We start from the raw sequence: 19476 nt of genomic DNA on the forward strand, positions 1-19476 counted from the left end.
AAATATATCAATGTAATATAAAATACTTTATTGCTTGTGCAACACATTACAGCATAAAATATATAGCCACTTAAATAGGTGTTTAAGGCTTTGGGGGGAAATCACATTACTTACATTCTAAAATAGAATGAAACAGATGCGGCTATCATAATCCATTCTATACATAATCCATGCCTTGCACATTATAAAGCGCATTTTAGGATACGTTTTGATCGTAAATCATGGGCACAACGACTGCACACCTTTGCAGAGATTGGGCAATGGCACCAGGCTCCATGCCACTTGTAAATCATGGCTGAGCAGGAGAATGCAGCTCCAGGGTCCTGACACCAAACAGCAACTGAGGAATGCCAGAGAGAAGAAGATCTGCTAGGTGATGCCCAGCCATGTTAATTGCCTCCACAACCAGCACATACATCAACTGATGCTGTGTGCCAAACTAGGGGCAGAGTATCTCTGCATCTGAAGTGTTCCTGAGTAGAACGTTATGGTGAGATCTGACCTAGTCATAGTCATGTATGCCTTGGAAACCAGTGCTATTTTTTATTTTTGAGTGAGGTGCTCCAGAACTCACTATGAACACTTCTCTCATTCTCTTAGAATTGCAATGGCACCAACCTGAGAGATACCGGAACACCTGCTGGAATTGACGCCATGCCTAATCCATTGGATTGAGGGTTGGGGAATGAGCTCATAATAAAATATATGTATATCATTATACAATAAAGATAGACATTGTCTTTGTTTCCAATTCCCACATTCTTTTTTCAGAGTCCTTTTGCAAAAGAATTCTGGCTGCTAGGCATATGGAGACACAGGAGCGATAGCTGACACAGTTACCTGTTTCTTCTCGCTCTTGCAACAGAAGCACCGTATCCTCACTATTAGTCTGTAATTAAGCAACATAAGCACATAAGGGCTGATAACTGAGTATCCTGAAGACAGGACTGTCAGGACTGGTGGACCAAAGTAATAAGATCTAAATTTCTTCAGGCAGTAAACCAGGCTGAAGTAAGACACCCAGAGAGAAATAATAAGCAATATTAATAACAGAATGAGTTTACATGCCCTGACGACCTCAAGTTCAATAGCATCGCCCCCAATCCATATGCCTCCACACGTTGCCATCTTGTGTTTCCAAAGGAGGTATACTATTCGGAATCCAGCGAGGAGCATCATTAGCAGTGGAAGAAGATCAATAGCCACTAGGAAGATTTTCCCATACAAAATCTCCATCAGGTCATTTCTGTATTCCGTCTTACATTCAGCATATATCACATTGCTAAGTTGCTGGTTAGTTTCATTTTCTGTATACAGCTTTTCAGTCCTCCCTGTATACAGTAACAGTGGACAGGATGCTGCAGCGCCAGCAACCCAGAGAGTAGAAATCAGCACCATGTGACACGTCAGATGCTTTCTGCATGCAGCCTCAACTGGTGGATGCACCACTCGACACAATTTAAAACAGTAGAGCAAAGCAATATATAACGTGAACCAGATGGCTTCAGAAGTAGTAAAATTTGTTAGGAACATGAGAACTTTGCAGCCGGCTGAATCCAACGCCACAGCAGAGGCATAAACAATCTTCAATACATTCACCGCCAAGTTGTGTATAAGATTTACCCATGCAAGACTGAAAATAAGTGTGAATGAGGTTCGCAACTGGTCATCGATGCATCTCCTTGTGCAGAAAATCAACAATATATTTCCAGGAACACTGACGGCAATCACAATAGCGCAGGCGACAATCTCCAATGTGCCGACACACAGGTCCGTGTCCCTTAGCCAATTAAGTTTCTCCATAACTAATCTGATCCGCAAGGATTTTGGACTTTCAGAAGCCTCATAAAAATGATTCCCAAGTTCAAAGGCTTTTCCCCTCCTGGTGAATGTTCATATTATGTATCATGCCAGAGAAAGGTATATACAGTAATCAGTCTCTTCACAGTGCGCAAAACTGAAAAACAAAGCCAAGCCAATGTTGTTTAAGCACATGCACTCAAGTGACCTTTATTTGTCTCATGTGGTGCCATCGTTACAAACAATCACATAAGCAGCATTTAATGAAAGGGTACAGAAATATGGCAACAACCTGGAAGCCTGCTGGCTTAAAAACATATCTCAAGATGCAGATCTTTCCAGCGAATAATATAACAAATCTCCCAGACATAAGGTAAAAGAAATCTAGAAAGCCCTATGAAAACAAATTGAAAGTTTATAGATATTTCTTTAAAAAGTTGCTTTTTACTATCTTTATTCTGAAATACAGTCCATATATGTATATACATGTACAAAAGTTATATTTTAGTCTGTGCCAACTGAAAATCTTGTCAGGGGAAATAAAGCTTACTTATTAAATAACCATTGAATACATACATTAAAGGGGGGGCGGGGGGGCGACAAAAGCTTAACTATTGCAGAAGCCAAACTTCTTGCAATTCTTTCCATTTCCTTGGAAACATAATTTTACCCACCGCAACTCAGTTCCAGCACCTCTCAGGTAGGCGCCATTGCCATTATAAGAGAGCAAGGGAAGCATTCATGGTAAGTTCAGGCACCTCTTTTTCTAGAAAAACAGCACTGATTTTACCGTAGACAAAAGAGACAATGGGTGTAAGGTGGGGAAGAACAGATTAGCCTATTTGGAGTCCCAGTCAGATTTACATGAGTTAATTCTTAAGTTCATTCTGTCTCATTTCAGCATCTGTGATTTTTTAAAAACACACACATGATTATTATCTTTTGCATTTTTGGATATATTTCTTCAGGAAATATGCCTTTTTATGTATAGTGGTACCTTGGATTACAGACACTTCAGGTTACCGATGCATCAGGTTACAGACTCCACTAACCCAGAAATAGTACCTCGGGTTAAGAACTTTGCTTCAGGATGAGAACAGAAATCGTGCGGTGGCGGCGCAGCGGCAGCAGGAGGCCCCATCAGCGAAAGTGGTACCTCACGTTAAGAACAGTTTCTGGTTAAGAATGGACCTCCAGAACGAATTAAGTTCTTAACCCAAGGTACCACTGTATTTTATTCTAAAATTTGTATTTTGTAGGCTTTTAAACTCAAAGTACATAGTTTAGTGAGATATATTTCAATATCCATTTTCACATTTTTATCTCCAGGTGACTTCACTACAATGAAAACCTCTGCCAACGCTGAGTGGAATATTTAAGAATCAACAGTGGTGCTTGTATAAGGGCAGCGACACTCCTTGACTTTCTACACTGTGGGTTGTAACTTTTACTCAAAGTAGACCCATGGGTAACTTAGGTTCATGAATTTCAACGGGTCTCCTCAGACAAAATGTTAGGTCTGCACAACCCAATACTCTGAAAGCATCAGAACATCTAAAAAATACAGCACCAATATTTTATGAAGATCAAAATGCTACCTTCAGGATGTGGTAAGTGCTAACAACAGCACTGATTGTATTTTGTGTGTCTATGAAATTATATATACATATGTACTGGATTAGAAGAGTGAAATAAGTGGTATTGCTTTTTACTGCCTTGTGTAATGAGGTACAATGATGATATAGAGCCTGCATTTTAATGTGGTAAATGCTAAGTATCTCAGGATTTCATTATGGCTGCCGGGGATTACTTTGAAGTTTCTGCAGTGAATAAAACAATTTACCTATCCACACAAATCGGGAGGTTTTTAATGTTTGATATTTTATTTGTGTTGGAAGCTGCCCAGAGTGTCTGGGGCAATCCGGTCAGATGGGTGGGATACAAATAATAAAATTATTATTATTATTATTATTATTATTATTATTATTATTATTATTATGTCTCAGCCCAACAACCTCTACCGCTGTTCAGCCAACAGCAGCAGTTGTTCTTGTCAATGGCATTTGTGAAGCTTATCTAATGAAATTAATGGAAACTGCACAGTATCACGGCTTAGAATGTTGTATACATTCAAGGAGATATGAAGTGCTCATAAATAACTCTGGGACGGGAGCCTTACTACAGTCCAGTAGCATCATGACAGACGCTTTTTAATTAGAGTTCTTTTCCCCCATACAATTGTACATCAGAAGTATGAGAAGAACAAAAGCTCTGAGATAAACAAGCTTGAGAGACCGAGAAAAGGCCTTCCATTAGGACAAAATATATAACAGAAAGAGATTTTCTCTTACAGAACTTGAGTTCCTTTGTTACCCTATCGTCACAATAACTGGTGAGGAGGGGGGAAGCAATTGTGTCTCCTGAGAGGTTAACCAACACAGAAGTGCAGCTTGCATTGTTCAGATCATCTGTTCCCAGTGTATAGCAGTTCAGGAAGGATGATTTTCAGTGTATTTCAGAAGGCACAAATCTAATGTTAATTCTTTGGCTCTAGTAAATGCCTGGGAGAGAAATCCTTCAAGTATTTATCAGCCGTGAGCGGCTTTTTGATAAGGTTTTGCAGTGAATTATTTTTCTTTGGTAAGTGTCAGTCTTATCCAACGTATGCCATATTGAAAGCTCCCCTTGAAGCTTTGAACAAAGATTAAAGATGAATATGTGTTTTCTGACGAGGGCTGTGGCTTCATTTTTCAAAACGGCAACCAACACAATGATATAGCTTTTCACCGTCTCCACAGCTCATAGAAAGCAAACCTTTCTGGCTCAGTCTAGTGTTCTCGAAATGCGTGCGTGTTAAACTTAAAATGCTACTGCCTTTTTTAAGAAGAAAAGAAAAAATAACATGGTTATAAACATTATGACAATGAGAAAGAGCTGCATTAAATTTTCTAGTTCCGAAGTGTCTTGCAGGAGCAGAAACACTATTGTGCCCATGCAAGGCAGTCCTGCCAAATTCTTCCAGTTTCCCCTCTGCCATGCCCCATTACACACCATTTCAAAATGTCTGTGGGCTGCCAGGTGCAGTTTTTCAGAGAGCAGGAGATAATAGGAGAGACCGGGATGGAGGAACTAGTAGATCTCTATCGTACAAGCAGTAGTGCTGCTCATATATTTCTAGATCCAACCCTCAAAGTGTAAGGCAATATCAAATATTTCATTCAAAATAAACATACTGCATGCCACCCCAATCTCTGAGTGGTGCGAAATTTCCAGGCACTTACCCAGGGTTTGGTTTCCTCGGAGTGAGGGACAGTGGAGACTATGGTGTCCTTATGATATATGATTTATTTACACATGCAGTGGTACCTTGGGTTAAGTATTTAATTCGTTCCGGAGGTCTGTTCTTAACCTGAAGCACCACTTTAGCTAATGGGGCCCCCTGCTGCTGCCGCGCCGCCGGAGCACAATTTCTGTTCTCATCCTGAAGCAAAGTTCTTAACCTGAGGTACTATTTCTGGGTTAGCGGAGTCTGTAACCTGAAGCGTATGTAACCTGAAGCGTCTGTAACCCGAGGTACCACTGTATATACAACCTGAGCATACGATGGAGGGACTCAAAGCATTAACATCCCAAAAGGTATTGCCTCTTCTATAGCCACAGCCTTGCTTTGAAGCAGAAATCAAGCATGGCTCTCCTTCTCATGCTTTTGCTTGCAGCCTGCTTCCAGCCCAGTTCTCACACACATAACCTCTGGCTATTGTCCTCACTTCTAAGCCAGCACACTCATTTGGCCTCTGGCACAGAGCAGATGCCTGTTGTCTTTGTCCATGGAAGCAATGACAAACCTAGACAGCATCTTAAAAAGCAGAGACATCACCTTGCCAACAAAGGTCCGTATAGTTAAAGCTATGGTTTTCCCAGTAGTGATATATGGAAGTGAGAGCTAGACCATAAAGAAGGCTGGTCGCCGAAGAATTGATGCTTTTGAATTATGGTGCTGGAGGAGACTCTTGAGAGGGCCATGGACTGCAAGAAGATCACACCTATCCATTCTGAAGGAAATCAGCCCTGAGTGCTCACTGGAAGGACAGATCTTGAAGCCGAGGCTCCAATACTTTGGCCACCTCATGAGAAGAGAAGACTCCCTGGAAAAGACTCAGATGTTGGGAAAGACTGAGGGCACAAGAAGAAGGGGACGACAGAGGATGAGATGGTTGGACAGTGTTCTAGAAGCTATGAACATGAGTTTGACCAAACTGTGGGAGGCAGTGGAAGACAGGAGTGCCTGGCGTGCTCTGGTCCAGGGGGTCACGAAGAGTCGGACACGACTAAACAACAACAGAGCAGATTCTTTTCTTATGCTAAAGACCTATACTTAGGGGTCATTATGGCCCTTGTCTGGCTACTTCAACAATGGACCCCCCCCCAATCACAACAATATAAGTGACTTTGTAATACTCAGGTTTGAATGGCTCCAACCTGTCAACACCTCAATGACCGAGCTAAAGAGGCATATTTTTCAGAAATGCATTCTTTCCCAGAGGACTTGAGCCATTTGCATAAGACATGTTAATTTTTGCATAATTACAAGGTCCCAGAGTTTACAACCCCGTTATGTAAGAGACTAGGCAATTTTCCAGTTTGGGGCTGCACGTAGCTTTGCAGTTATTTAAAATCCATTTCCGAGCATAAAATTTTGAATCTCTCCAGCTACCATTCAACAAGCTTTTAAGTTCAGGTGTAAAGGAATACCACGGCTCACGTTTTCGGATCTGCCCTGATTCTTTTTTGCCAGATGCTTGAACATGTTTCAAGATACTCTTCAAAAAGCCCTTCTCCCAACAAGCCACGGTTATATATTTACTTTTGTTTATAGTCATATTTATGGAAAACAGAACGAGTGTTTCAATGTGCAGACCCAAGAATGAAAACGGAGATGTCTGTTTGCCCATTTGCAGAGATGATTTGCTATTAAATGTGTTTTGCTACAGTTTCACATATTCAAACAAAGTGACAAGCTGACATACTGCGACACTATTTTGACAGTAATATGCTAGATAAGGATATGTAATGCAGTCTCTGGAGCATTGATTATTCTGTCTTCTAGAACTCCCTTTGCACAATCCCCCCCCCCCCACACCCCGTCAAAATGATGTAAAATAGTGCTGTTTCTATTAGATGTCATCTGCATTGTCTGTCTTTTCTCTCATTGACTAAGCATCTCTGTAGCACCAACTTATTTTATTCATTTTCCCCCTTCTTGTTAACCATGTATGCCAAGAAAAACATATGGTACAGGATGAGTTATCTGCTCAGTCAACTCATATAAAATTTAAAGGGAAGGGTTAGATGGATTTTCACTGTCCATGCATGAATCTGAAGCAGCACTTTTGTCTAAGGAAAACAAAAAGCTAGCAGCGGGGCCGCTAAAATAGTGTGATTGATTTCAGTGGAGGAGTGAATTCTGGGACTGGGATTACCTTATCCCTTATCATGTTTATTCAGAAGTTTCCTTAAGTTCAAAAGTTCATAGCTCCATGCATATAATGATCTGGTACTTCTGAAGCAAGCCAGAATGAAAGTCATGGTTTCAGTCAACACACAACAGCTATCATAAAACACACTGCACAAGTGATAACAGATCACCTTCCAGATTGCTTTTAAAAAACACACCACACAGAACACTTACAAAGTGACTGATAAGGATAGAGATAGTCTATTCCTTCCAGGAATGCTTGGAGTTGGATCACCATTATGTGCTGTGACACCTCAGCAAGAGACAGTAAGATGAGGTCTGGCCTGCAGTTTGATGGCTCCTCAGCATACAAGGATATATTTCAGGAGTGATTTCACCACTGCCTCCTTCTATATTGTAGGGCCTGTTCCCTCTCCCTGGAAAGCACTTAAAAATTACTCTGATGCAGCAGATCAGTCCTTTTTCTTTCTTTCCAGATTTAAACAGTAATCGTATGGGTTCAAGCACACACAAAAAGAGAACTTTCACTGGCATGGATGTAAGTGGTGTTATCTGCAAAGTGCCTTGCAAACCACAATGACTACAGTTGTACCTTGGTTCTCAAACGCCTTGGTACTCAAACAACTTGGAACCCAAACACTGCAAACCGGAAGTAAGTGTTCTGGTTTGTGAACTTTTTTCAGAAGCAAACGTGCTCTGTTTTGAGTATTATGCTTCTGGGTTGAGCGCCACACTTCCATTTTGAGTGTTACGCTGAGGTCTGTCTGTTTTTGCTATTTATTTTGTGTTTTTATTTTTGCGGCTTTTTTGTTTTGTTTTTGTAATTGTGTGGAACCCAGTTCAGCTACTGATTAATTGTGTGACTGCAGTACATTGTTTATTGCTTTCATTTTATGGATCAATGGTCTCGTTAGATAGTAAAATTCATGTTACATTGCTGTTTTAGGGGTTGTTTTTAAAAGTCTGGAATGGATTAATCCATTTTGCATTACTTTCTATGGGAAAGCGCGCCTTGGTTTTGGAATGCTTTGGTTTTGGAATGGACTTCTGGAATGGATTAAGTCTGAGAGCCAAGGTACCACTGTACTCTGGAACTCCGATTGTAAATGACCCCTAACCACCAGAAACAGCTCTGCTGGATGAAACTGCACAGAAATAATGTAAACCTTTTTCTCCACCAGTACTGCCTTTCACTGCCATGAAGCAGGCTTTAAAATGTCCAGCCCATGTCCAGTCAGTGTTCTCTGAATCTTCTTCCTTTGCTATAAACTTCCTTTGTCACTGCTACAGTGGTACCTCAGGTTACATACGCTTCAGGTTACATACACTTCAGGTTACAGACTCCGCTAACCCAGAAATAGTGCTTCAGGTTAAGAACTTTGCTTCAGGATGAGAACAGAAATCGTGCTCTGGCGGCGCGGCGGCAGCAGGAAGCCCCATTAGCTAAGGTGACGCTTCAGGTTAAGAACAGTTTCAGGTTAAGAACAGACCTCCGGAACGAATTAAGTACTTAACCCGAGGTACCAATGTATATTACCATACATAGTTCTCCCCTCCTGACTTTATGCTCAGAACAACCCTATGAGTTAGGGTTGGGCCATTGTTTCCCAAACTTTAGGCTCCAGCTGTTTTTGGACTGCAGTCCCCATCATCCTTGACCACTGATCATGCTAGAGAGGGATGATGGGAGTTGTGGTCCAACATCAGTTGGAGACCCAAGTTTGGGAAACCCTGGGTTAGATTAAAAGAAACTAGTACATGGTCACCCCATAGCCATGCTGCAGTGAGGAGGCACTCTTGGTGCATGTGGGGGGTCCACAGAGGATTTCTTGCTCCAGAATCTGTAGTTGATACTACCCTGCTTCAGAGACAAGGGACGCGGGTGGCGCTGTGGTCTAAACACTAAGCCTCTTAGGCTTGTCGATCAGAAGGTTGGCAGTTTGAATCCCCGCAATGGGGCGAGCTCCCGTTGCTCGGTCCCAGCTCATGCCAACCTAGCAGTTCGAAAGCACACCAGCGCAAGTAGATAAATAGGTACTGCAGCAGCAGGAAGATAAACAGCATTTCTGTGTGCTTTGGTTTCCATCACGGTGTTCCGTTGTGCCAGAAGTGGTTTAGTCCTGCTGGCCACATGACCTGGAAAGCTGTCTGTGGACAAACGCCGGCTCCCTCAGCCTGAAAGCGAGATGATCACCACAACCCCATAGTCGTCTTTGACTGGACTTAACCATCCAAGGGGTCCTTTACCTTGGGATCTATACCTAGGAATATATAGTCACCATAACTAATAGCCATTGATATAGCCTTCTCCTCCTTGAATTTGTCTAATCCTCTTTTAAACCCTACCAGCTGGGCAGCCACCACTATATCTTGTAGTAGCAAATTCCAAAGTTTAACTATGTCCTCTGTGACAGAGTGCCGTCTGTCCTGAGTTCCACACTGTTCAGCTTCATTGGATAGCCCTGGTTTCTAGTATTATGCTAAAGGGAGAAAAACTCCTTTCTCCACACCATGCATAATTATAGCACACCTTCATCATGCCCCTGCCCTTACTCTAAGCTTCAAAGTTTGTATCCTTTCCTCCTAGGGGAGTTGTTCCAGACCCTTGATCACTTTTTCAGATGCAACGGTGCTATTAACATGCACTAAAGATATATGCACTCAACAGCAGTGCAACATCTTGAAGTGTTTGCATATGAGATACATGTGGTTGCAGTATAAAATATTGTTCCTGGCTTTCTTTTGTTATGACAGTGAGAAATAAGAAGGTTGAAACAAAATATAGAAATAAGGTTGAAGTGCTTAGTTGCTCTCTGTTTCAAAATGGCTCCTTTAACAGTTCCTTTCGCCTTCGATATCACGCACGTCATATGGAGAATGGATTTTTCCATATAATTTGGCTCCTGTCTGCATAACAATAAGGCCAAGAAGCTATGGAAAGCTGGTTAGAAATGCTCATAAGTTTTCTGCAAACTACAATTCATATGAAAATTGTTCTTCCTGAAATGAAGGGTATTTGTGCTGGGCCACATGAAATAAGTGTGTTAATCTTGCATGACAGAAGGATATTTTATATTATCAGTGAATAGCCTTGTCGGAATTCCAAGTGAATGCCAGCATATATTAATCAAACAAAACAAATCATATACAACGGTTTAAACAAATAAGCTGACCTCTAATTTGTTTGGGCATTTTAGAAAGATTAAACTTAACAGTACATTAGCTTTTGCAGAAAGCATGAACTGTGTGTATTGTTTAAATTTTAAAATAACAAATATTAATTTTCGACTCTCTGATTGGCCCTTCGAATTAAATTGGGGTGTGTGTGTGATAATGCTTGTTTTTCTAGGCAGCCTTTCAGAATGTGCAAGTTTATGGAAAACAAGTTTTTGTGCTCTGATACTTTAAAAACTATTAGGGAGATAGCACGGGTCTATAAAAGAATCATAGTTATTACTATCAAATGCAAGTATGGAATTTCCTTGCAAATGCATTGCTTCAGTGATTGAAATGAACCATTGTCCACCAATGCCAATAACTATTTATTTATTTATTTAATGTTTATCCCATCCTTCATCATAAAAACTATCTTAGGGTAGGCCTACAACATGGAATCACAGAAAATCAAGTCCTCAATGTGCAGTATAAATTCAGAAGACCATCCCTCCATCTGGTTGCCAAAGGCATGGATTACTAGGCTATTACTGTTCAGGAACAGCCATAGATGGTGTACTACTTGGGTCTCCAGTGACAAGGAAGAATAAAGGAGTACCCCAGACCATCTATGTGATCCTTCACGGGGAGTGCAACCTCACTCAGAGTAGGCCATTAACCTGATTCTGGGACGTGGGAACCACCAATCCCCATAGTATCTTCATCTTCACGGCCTAGGACCCTCGTACCTACGGGACCGCCTCTCCTGGTATGCCCCACAGAGAGCCTCAAGGTCCATAAATAACAACACCCTAGTGGTCCCAGGCCCTAAGGAAGTTAGATTGGCTTCAACCAGAGCCAGGGCCTTTTCAACACTGGCTCCGGCCTGGTGGAACGCTCTGCCTCATGAGACCAGGGCCCTGCAGGATCTGATTTCTTTCCGCAGGGCCTGTAAGACAGAGTTGTTCCACCTGGCCTTTGGCTTGGAGCCAATTTGATTCCCTCCCTCCCTCTCTTTCTTTTTTATTTTCCTTCTCCTCCTGCAATGAGGCTACATTTTAATATTTTAATGTTCCATTATTTTAATGTTGTATTTTATTTTTGTTTTTAAGTTGTACTCATTCTTCTTGTTTTTATTATTGCTTGTAAGCCGCTCTGAGCCCGGCCTTGGCTGGGGAGGGCAGGGTATAAATAAATTATTATTATTATTATTATTATTATTATTATTATTATTATTATTATTATTATCTTGTTGGGATTAGGTTTAGGTTTATTCAGGTTTATTTAAATTATATATCACTTCCCCCTTTAAAAAAAAAGTCCTGAAGCAATTTACAGCCAAAGTTAAAATCACATTCACGTTATTAAAAACAGATTAACTGTAAAAGTACAATATCATATTGTAACTGCTGCCAGATGCCCAGAAAAACAAATATATCTAAAATGATAACTGTCAGGCTTCAGGGAATTGGATCCCTCCCCGTGTGGCATTAAATAAGCAGATCAAATGAAAGGAGCGTTCTTACCAAATAGTTTCTTTAATAATCATAGCAAGAGAGAAAGGAATGCATATCTCTCTAGAAATGGCGTTGCTCCCAGGAAAGGTTTACCCCCTCCGTCCCCATTAATTTATGCCACTCCTACATTGGGTAGTCTGAGCTTGTTGCTGCTGTGCTTTCTGTTCTATCACTCTCAAAGCCCGACTAGTCTTAGGCGAAGGGGGGTCTGGAATGCTTTCCAAGGACACTGAATCTGCCAGCTGTCTCTCTCCTGGTCTTTCCTCTTCTAGCTGTTCCTCACCCAGTATCTCCCAGCTTTTCCCCTCTGGACTATGCCCCTCTGCAAACCACTGTTCTAAATCAATACTGTCCTGTCCTTCGGAAGGTTCAGGAAAAGGGGGGGGGGGGGCTCCCACCATTCCTCCTCAATAACAAGGTTGGCAGCAGGTCACACTCCTTGGAGATAGAATGCTGCAAATGAGGAAGGACAGGTACTACACACACACACACACACACGGAAATGGCATAAAGATTCATCTTCAGTACTCATCCAGTACATGACAGCCTCCAGACACCAGTTAAATACCTGCACAGCATCACTCGCCTCCAATGGGAAGGAGAGGTAGAGCTGTATGTCACCTTCCAAAGGTGGTACTGAATCTCCCGTTCAAGTATTTGTGCAGTATACGATCTCTTTGCAGTGTTGCTGGAGCAGCAAGACTCTTGCACTGTGTCAAGAATTCTGAATCCTTTCAGGTGCCAGGATGCCAGCATTGGTTCAAGTGTACTGCTGGTGTGCACAAGTTGGGTCTGTGATCTGATTCCAGCACCCACCTCCACTGATGCAGAGACAGCCTTGGAAAAGGAAGCATATACAGTGGTACCTCTGGTTGCGAACGGGATCCGTTCCGGAGGCCCGTTCGCAACATGAGCAGAACGCAACGTGCATCTACATGTGCGCGGGTTGTGATTCGCCGCTTCTGCGCATGCATGTAATGTCATTTTGCGCGTCTGCACATGTGGAGTGGCAAAACCCAGAAGTAACCCTTTCCGGTACTTCCAGATCACCGCAGGACGCAACCTGAAAACACTCAACCTGAAGCAAACATAACATGAGGTATTAATAATAATAATAATAATAATAATAATAATAATAATAATTTATTATTTATACCCCGCCCATCTGGCTGGGCTTCCCCTGCCACTCTGGGCGGCTTCCAAAAAAATATTAAAATACTGTAATACATCAAACATTAAAAGCTTCCCTAAACAGGGCTGCCTTCAGATGTCTTCTAAAAGTCTGGTAGTTGTTGTTCTCTTTAACATCTGGTGGGAGGGCGTTCCACAGGGCGGGCACCACTACCAAGACGGCTCTCTGCCTGGTTCCCTGTAATTTGGCTTCTCGCAGTGAGGGAACCGCCAGAAGGCCCTCGGTGCTGGACCTCAGTGATTGTATGTAGCATTGAGGTCAGGCAGCATGGCTTACCTTTGGGGGGGGGATGTTTCACTCCCTCTCCCCACAACAAGATCAGCACTGTAAGAGCTTGCCAGTTTCTCTCATCTGCCCCCCTAAGGCTGATGAATCCATTTGACTTCCTGACCGTGCTTGCATAGTTCCCTGCCGATGTACTTGTCAGTCCTGTTGACTCTGTCTGGGCTCTGGAATAAGTGGGTGTCGTGGGGAGAGATCTAAATTACTCATAGATACTCCCTCCAACACAAAAAACCCATCATCTTTGTAGCTTCTCCATACATTTGCAACAAGACCCCTCTTTGCTCTGTTTAAACGGACCCTGAATACTGAAATTTGTTTCACTTAGGCATTTCCTGAATGTTTTTATAATGGCCTTTTAGTTATTTTGTACACTGTTCTCTCTCTCTTTTTTTAATAACTTTGTTTCATTGCTTGTTTTAAAACTTGTATTCTTTTTAAATTTTGTTTTAAGCTGTCTTGTGGTCTTGAAAGGCAAGGTACAAATTCGTTAGGCAAGTGAATAAAAAATTGCATCTCTGGGGCTTACGAAGTACAGTGGTACCTCGGGTTAAGTACTTAATTCAGACAGTAAACCCCCCTCAGTTCAGACCCATGCTAAATGCTGCAAAAAAGAGAGACGCAAACCCTAAATTCTGCTCCCTAGGAAGTAAGTCCCATTTAACTTGATGGGATTTAACTCCCAAGTAAATATGCTTAGAAAAGGGCTGTAAGCTACCACCATTTTTATTGGCTTTCGAAAGAAACAAATGTTTTGAAATTATGGTAGTCCAATAGGGCACGCAGGTCAGGGAAGTTATATGAGAAATCGTTTTAATAACCAATTCAATGAATTATTCAAAGGTAAGGAAAAAGGTCTAAGAACAAGTTGCCAGGAACCCCTCAACCCCCAGGTACAAAGCAGAAAATAGACAGATCAACGGTTACTTCCAAGGAGAACTATTGCTTGTATTATCAGACACTTGGGCAGGTAAGAGTACCTTTGTAATATGAATCATGACCTGTGATGGAGTGCAAGCCTGGGAACTCTTGAGGGCCTGAAATTTAATTCTGCCCCTACCATGGACTTGTTCCCTGACCTCCTCCTGTTACAAACCCCTTTGTGCTTTCAGACGAAGGAAGTAAATTTACACACAAAAGGGTTCAGCTAGCACAGTAATGCTCGCAGAACAAAGAAATGCTTTGGTGTGTGACATCGTTCCACATTTACTAAGAGATCGCGAAAGCATGCCTGAGAGCAGTCATGGCTACTCCGGTGTACAAAAACGTTTTGTGTGAATCAGCTGTGTGTTATGGATGTTTGGTTAAAATAAACCAAAAGTAACCACAGGTGTCAGGGGTTCAGGAGCAGAGGCAAGGGCAAGGAAGGAAACAGAGAGCGAAGGGGAGGAGGCAGAAGAAAGGATGAGCGATGACGACGACCCGAGATCTCCGAGTCTCTCCAGTGAGTCGGAGGATTCACAGAAAGGAGCACCAGTGGCCAAGGCAAGGGGGGAGTTTAGGGGGGCACCCCAGGGAGATAGAGCCAGAGGGGAATCAGAGGAGAGCAGTTGGAGATCGGGTCCAGCGTCACCGCCAGAGAACAGGGAAGAGGAAAGGAGCCAGGGGGCAAGCGCTGGCAGCTCACAGCAGGAGGGAGGGCACGAGTCAGGGGTGGCCACACCTCCATCTGGGAGCGAAGAAACGGTTAGACGGAAGGTGGAAGGTTGGGCGCGCGCGCCAAGTTCAAATGCACAGGAAGGAGGCGCAGTAGGCAGCCCGGAAAGAGAGCCGGGTCCTAAAGCCCGGCGCAAGGAGACAGGAGAGTCCGGGGGGTCAGCGTCCGAAGAATCCCGGAAGGAAGAGACCCAGGGGGGCAGAGGGACCCAGAGAAGAACAGTCAGGCGGAAAAGGTGGAGCAGGGCTAGGATATTAAGTTGGTGTACGAGGGGCGGAGATTCAGACGGAGCTTCGCCGATCTAGCTACTAGACGTAGGGTTGCACGCAGCAGCTTGAGAATGGAAACTGTAACTCAATAAAGACTTTTACTTAATGACCGTTGGCTAGCGTGATCCTCTGTGAGCTAGGATCTGAAGCAACCCTGACAGTAAGCTCCGTCTGCTGTATTGTGGGCATCTACAGCCTCGAGGAGAGGAGAGAAGCAGGTGCCTACTAGTGAGCTCACGAACGGCAGCCGACATGACGGCTGAACAGCAGATAGCGGAACTCAGAGAAGCAGTGTCACAGCTGAATGCCGAGGCTCTCGCATCCAGGAAGAGAGAGGAGGACGCAGCTGCCGCCTACAGGGATCTCCAGGTCAGGTTGGAAGTGCTTACGAAGCAAGGGCAACAGACACCCAAACCAGAGGGGATTGGGTTGGGGAGACGCACAGGCGGTCTGGTCTCTCACTTCGATGGGAACCTGCAACAGTATCCCAATTTTAAAGCAGACGTACTGTGTGCACTGCAGCTGCTGAGTAAAGATTTTAGAGATGAGCAAGAGAAAGTGGGGTTCATCATGTCTTATTTGCATGGGGATGCCAGAGCATGGCTGCGCAATTTATGGAGGGATAACGATCCGGCGCTCCAAAATGCGAATGCCTTTATTAAAGCGATGGATGCGTGTTTTTTATCAAGCATTGACGTGGATCTTGCTCGGCAACAGATTCATGGACTGAAGCAGGGAAGGGCCAGCGTACGGCAGTACCATGCCCGCTTTTTCGCCTTGGCCAGTGCCCTAGAATGGGACAGAGATGCGACCCCTGTAAGAGACCTTTTCTGGGAGGGACTAAACAGCTCTGTAAAAGATGAGATTGCGAGGGGGGAGAGACCCCGGACCACCCAGGAGGTCGTGCAGAGGGCGCTGGCAGTGGGGGTACGGCTGGAAGGACGTCCGTGGAGCAGGGACGAAGGGCGTGGAGGGCGCGAACCAGCCAGGGGCTCCTCCTTCTTTCCCAGAGAAGCAGCACGTACGCAATCCACGCCTCCGCCAGGGGGAGGAGCTGAACCGATGGAGGTTGGAGGTGCCAGGGCTCAGTCAGCAACCAGAGCCCTAGCACCAGCAGCAGTGAAAGCGAAGCCTCCTAGAGGGAACAGGAAGTGTTACGTCTGTGAGGAGCCAGGGCATATGGCGAAAGAGTGTCCCCAGAGGCTCCACAAGCTCACTGCAGCCTCAGCAATGGCGACTGCAGCAACGCAGCAAGGAGAACCACAGCAGGGAAACGACGCTGTCTGGCTGGAGGAAGAGGCACTGGGGCCCAGCCAGACGTATTAATGATGCAGTCCCCAGAGATTTTACAGCCCGTGAACCCCCTCCCGCCCAAACCAGTGGTGAGGCTCACCGCGTCGCTCCAGCTGCCCAATGGCATCACCATGGACGTGCCAATCACCATTGACTCAGGCAGCAATGCGGACTTTATGGGGCAGGACTTTGTCAACCAGCATGCTATACAGTTGCTGCCGGCCACACTGCCCCTGCAGATGGTCACGGTGGATGGCAGGGAGCTGCTAGGAGGGCAAGTGGTGCAGCAGACGCCACCGATGGTGATGCGACTTGGGAATCACCAAGAAGTCATCAGCTTCAACGTCACTCAATTGTCGGACACGCCCATTGTGTTGGGCATGAGTTGGCTGGACAAACACAGCCCAACGCTGGCTTGGTACCAGAGGCAGCTGACCTTCGGCTCTTCCTTTTGTGCTGAACACTGCATCGTGCCCAGGCAGGAAGGAGAGGAAGAGGAGTCACAGCTACTGCTAGGCACGCTGCAAGCGATTCCCCACAAGTACGCAGAATTTTTGGAAGTTTTCTGCGAGAAGGAGGCAGACAGGCTACCCCCTCACAGGCCATATGACTGCAAGATTGACCTGCTGCCAGGGGCGGCGCTGCCTAAGGGGAGACTGTATTCCATGTCAGAGGACGAGCTGCAAGAACTCAAGGAGTTCATAGATCATAATTTGGAGCGCGGTTTCATCCGAGAGTCCAAGGCGGTGGGAGGCAGCCCGGTGTTCTTCGTTAAGAAGCGGGATACGCCCCAAAAGAGGCTCGTAGTGGATTACAGGATCTTGAACAGTGTGACTAAGCCGTCGGACTTCCCCATGCCCCGAATTGACGACCTCCTCGCAAAGGTGCGGAAGGGCAGAGTGTTCACCAAATTGGATCTGCGAGGTGCGTACAACCTCATTCGCATGCGGGAGGGAGACGAGTGGAAAACAGCCATGTTCACGCCACTGGGGACCTACGAATATAGAGTTATGCCTTTTGGATTGCAAAATGGCTCCCACGTTTTTCAAGCATTCATGCATCACGTGTTGGCGGGACTTCTCTACAAGACGTGCGTCTGTTTCTTAGATGACATCCTGATCTTTTCGGAGTCGCAACAGGAGCATGACAAACACGTCAAGGAAGTACTGAACAGGCTGAAGCACCATAGGCTCTACGCCAAGCTGGAGAAGTGCCAATTTGACGTGACGGAGGTGGATTTTCTGGGCTACAAGCTGTCTGACAAGGGGCTCGCCATGGACAGCGCCAAGGTTCGAGCGGTGTTGGATTGGAAGAGCCCGCGCAACCGGAAGGAGGTCCAACGGTTTGTCGGCTTTGCGAACTTCTATCGCAAGTTTATCAAGGGCTTCGCTATGCAGACGGCGGCCATCACTGACACGCTTAGCTCCAAGAAAAAGAAGTTCATTTGGACAGAGCAGGCGGAACAGTCCTTTCAGGCACTCAAGCGTCTCTTCGCGTCGGAAGAGCAGCTGCTTCATGTCAACCCCAGCAAGCCGATGAGGGTGGAGACTGACGCCTCGGACAGAGCCGTGGGGGCGGTCCTGCTGCAGAAAGACCCGCAGGGGGTGTGGCGACCGGGAGCGTTTTACTCCAGGAAGCTCAGCAAGTCCGAGCAGAACTACACCATATGGGACAGGGAGTTGCTGGCCATTCATGCAGCGTTCAAGGCGTGGAGGCACTTTCTGATCGGCGCCAAGCACACGGTGCAGGTTTGCACGGACCACAAGAACCTAGAGCACTGGCGCACGGCACAGTTCCTGAACCAAAGGCAGATACGTTGGGCTGAGTTCTTTGCGAACTTCGACTTCCGAATAGAGTATGTCCCGGGGGACACCAACATCATGGCGGACGCTCTCTCCCGCAAGCCACAGTATCTGGAGGAAGCAACGCCAGCGGCCGCCATGCACATCTTCGCACCAACAGTGTGGGCGTGCGCCGCGGCAACCGTGGATCTGGAGGCGGTGCGACGAGCGTTGCAGGGGGACTCCTTCGCGCAAGCAAAGATCTCAGAGGTGCAAAGGGGCAAAGCAGCGGCCGACGGTTTCCAGCTCAGAGATGGATTGCTCATCCGTAAAGGGGCCATCTACGTGCCGGGAGACGAACTTCGCGCCAAGGTGCTGCAGCAGATGCACGACGCGCCCACTGCAGGGCACTTCGGCAAGGAGAAGACGGTGGAACTAGTAGCCAGGGATTTCTGGTGGCCTGGAATGAGAAGGGAGGTCGCGGACTACGTGGCGAGGTGTGACACCTGCCAGAGGGCGAAGCCAGTGCTTAGACCGCCGGCCGGACTGTTGGAACCGCTGCAAACTCCGGCCGAACCTTGGGAGAGGGTGGCCCTGGACTTTGTCACGGATCTGCCCAGCTCGAGGGGCAAGACGGCAGTGCTGGTGGTGGTGGACTTGTTCTCCAAGATGGCACATTTCATTCCGTGTGCGAAGGTGGCCACGGCGGAACAAACCGCCAAACTGTTCATAGACCACGTGTTCAAGGTTCACGGTCTGCCACGGTCTATTCTGTCCGACCGGGGGCGGCAGTTCATCTCAAATTTCTGGCAGCGGCTGATGGGCTTCCTGAACGTCAAGATCAACCTGGCGTCGGCGAGACACCCGCAAACCAACGGGCAAGCAGAGCGGGTCAACGCCATCATGCAGCAGTACTTGAGGTGTTATGCAAATCAACAGCCTGCGACGTGGGTGGATTACCTGCCGCTCGCCGAGTTCGCTTACAACAACACGAAGCACGTGTCCACGGGGGTCACACCGTTCTTCGCCAACAACGGGAGGCACCCCAGAACCTTC

The 19476-nt window shown here is 45.6% G+C and overlaps 2 protein-coding genes across 6 annotated transcripts in view; both read right to left on the minus strand.

Moving 5' to 3' along the window:
- The window catches only part of SNCAIP (synuclein alpha interacting protein), a 130899-nt gene that overhangs the window by 58020 nt on the left and 53403 nt on the right, over positions 1 to 19476 (minus strand). The gene's annotated exons all lie outside the window — the stretch shown is intronic.
- On the minus strand, positions 8 to 2404 carry LOC114606235 (uncharacterized). Its single transcript, XM_077936105.1, has one exon. It carries the CDS (start codon positions 1801 to 1803, stop codon positions 799 to 801), a length of 1005 nt encoding a protein of 334 aa, XP_077792231.1. The 5' UTR covers positions 1804 to 2404; the 3' UTR covers positions 8 to 798.

Source organism: Podarcis muralis, chromosome 11 (assembly GCF_964188315.1).
Source record: "Podarcis muralis chromosome 11, rPodMur119.hap1.1, whole genome shotgun sequence".
Taxonomy (NCBI): domain Eukaryota; kingdom Metazoa; phylum Chordata; class Lepidosauria; order Squamata; family Lacertidae; genus Podarcis; species Podarcis muralis.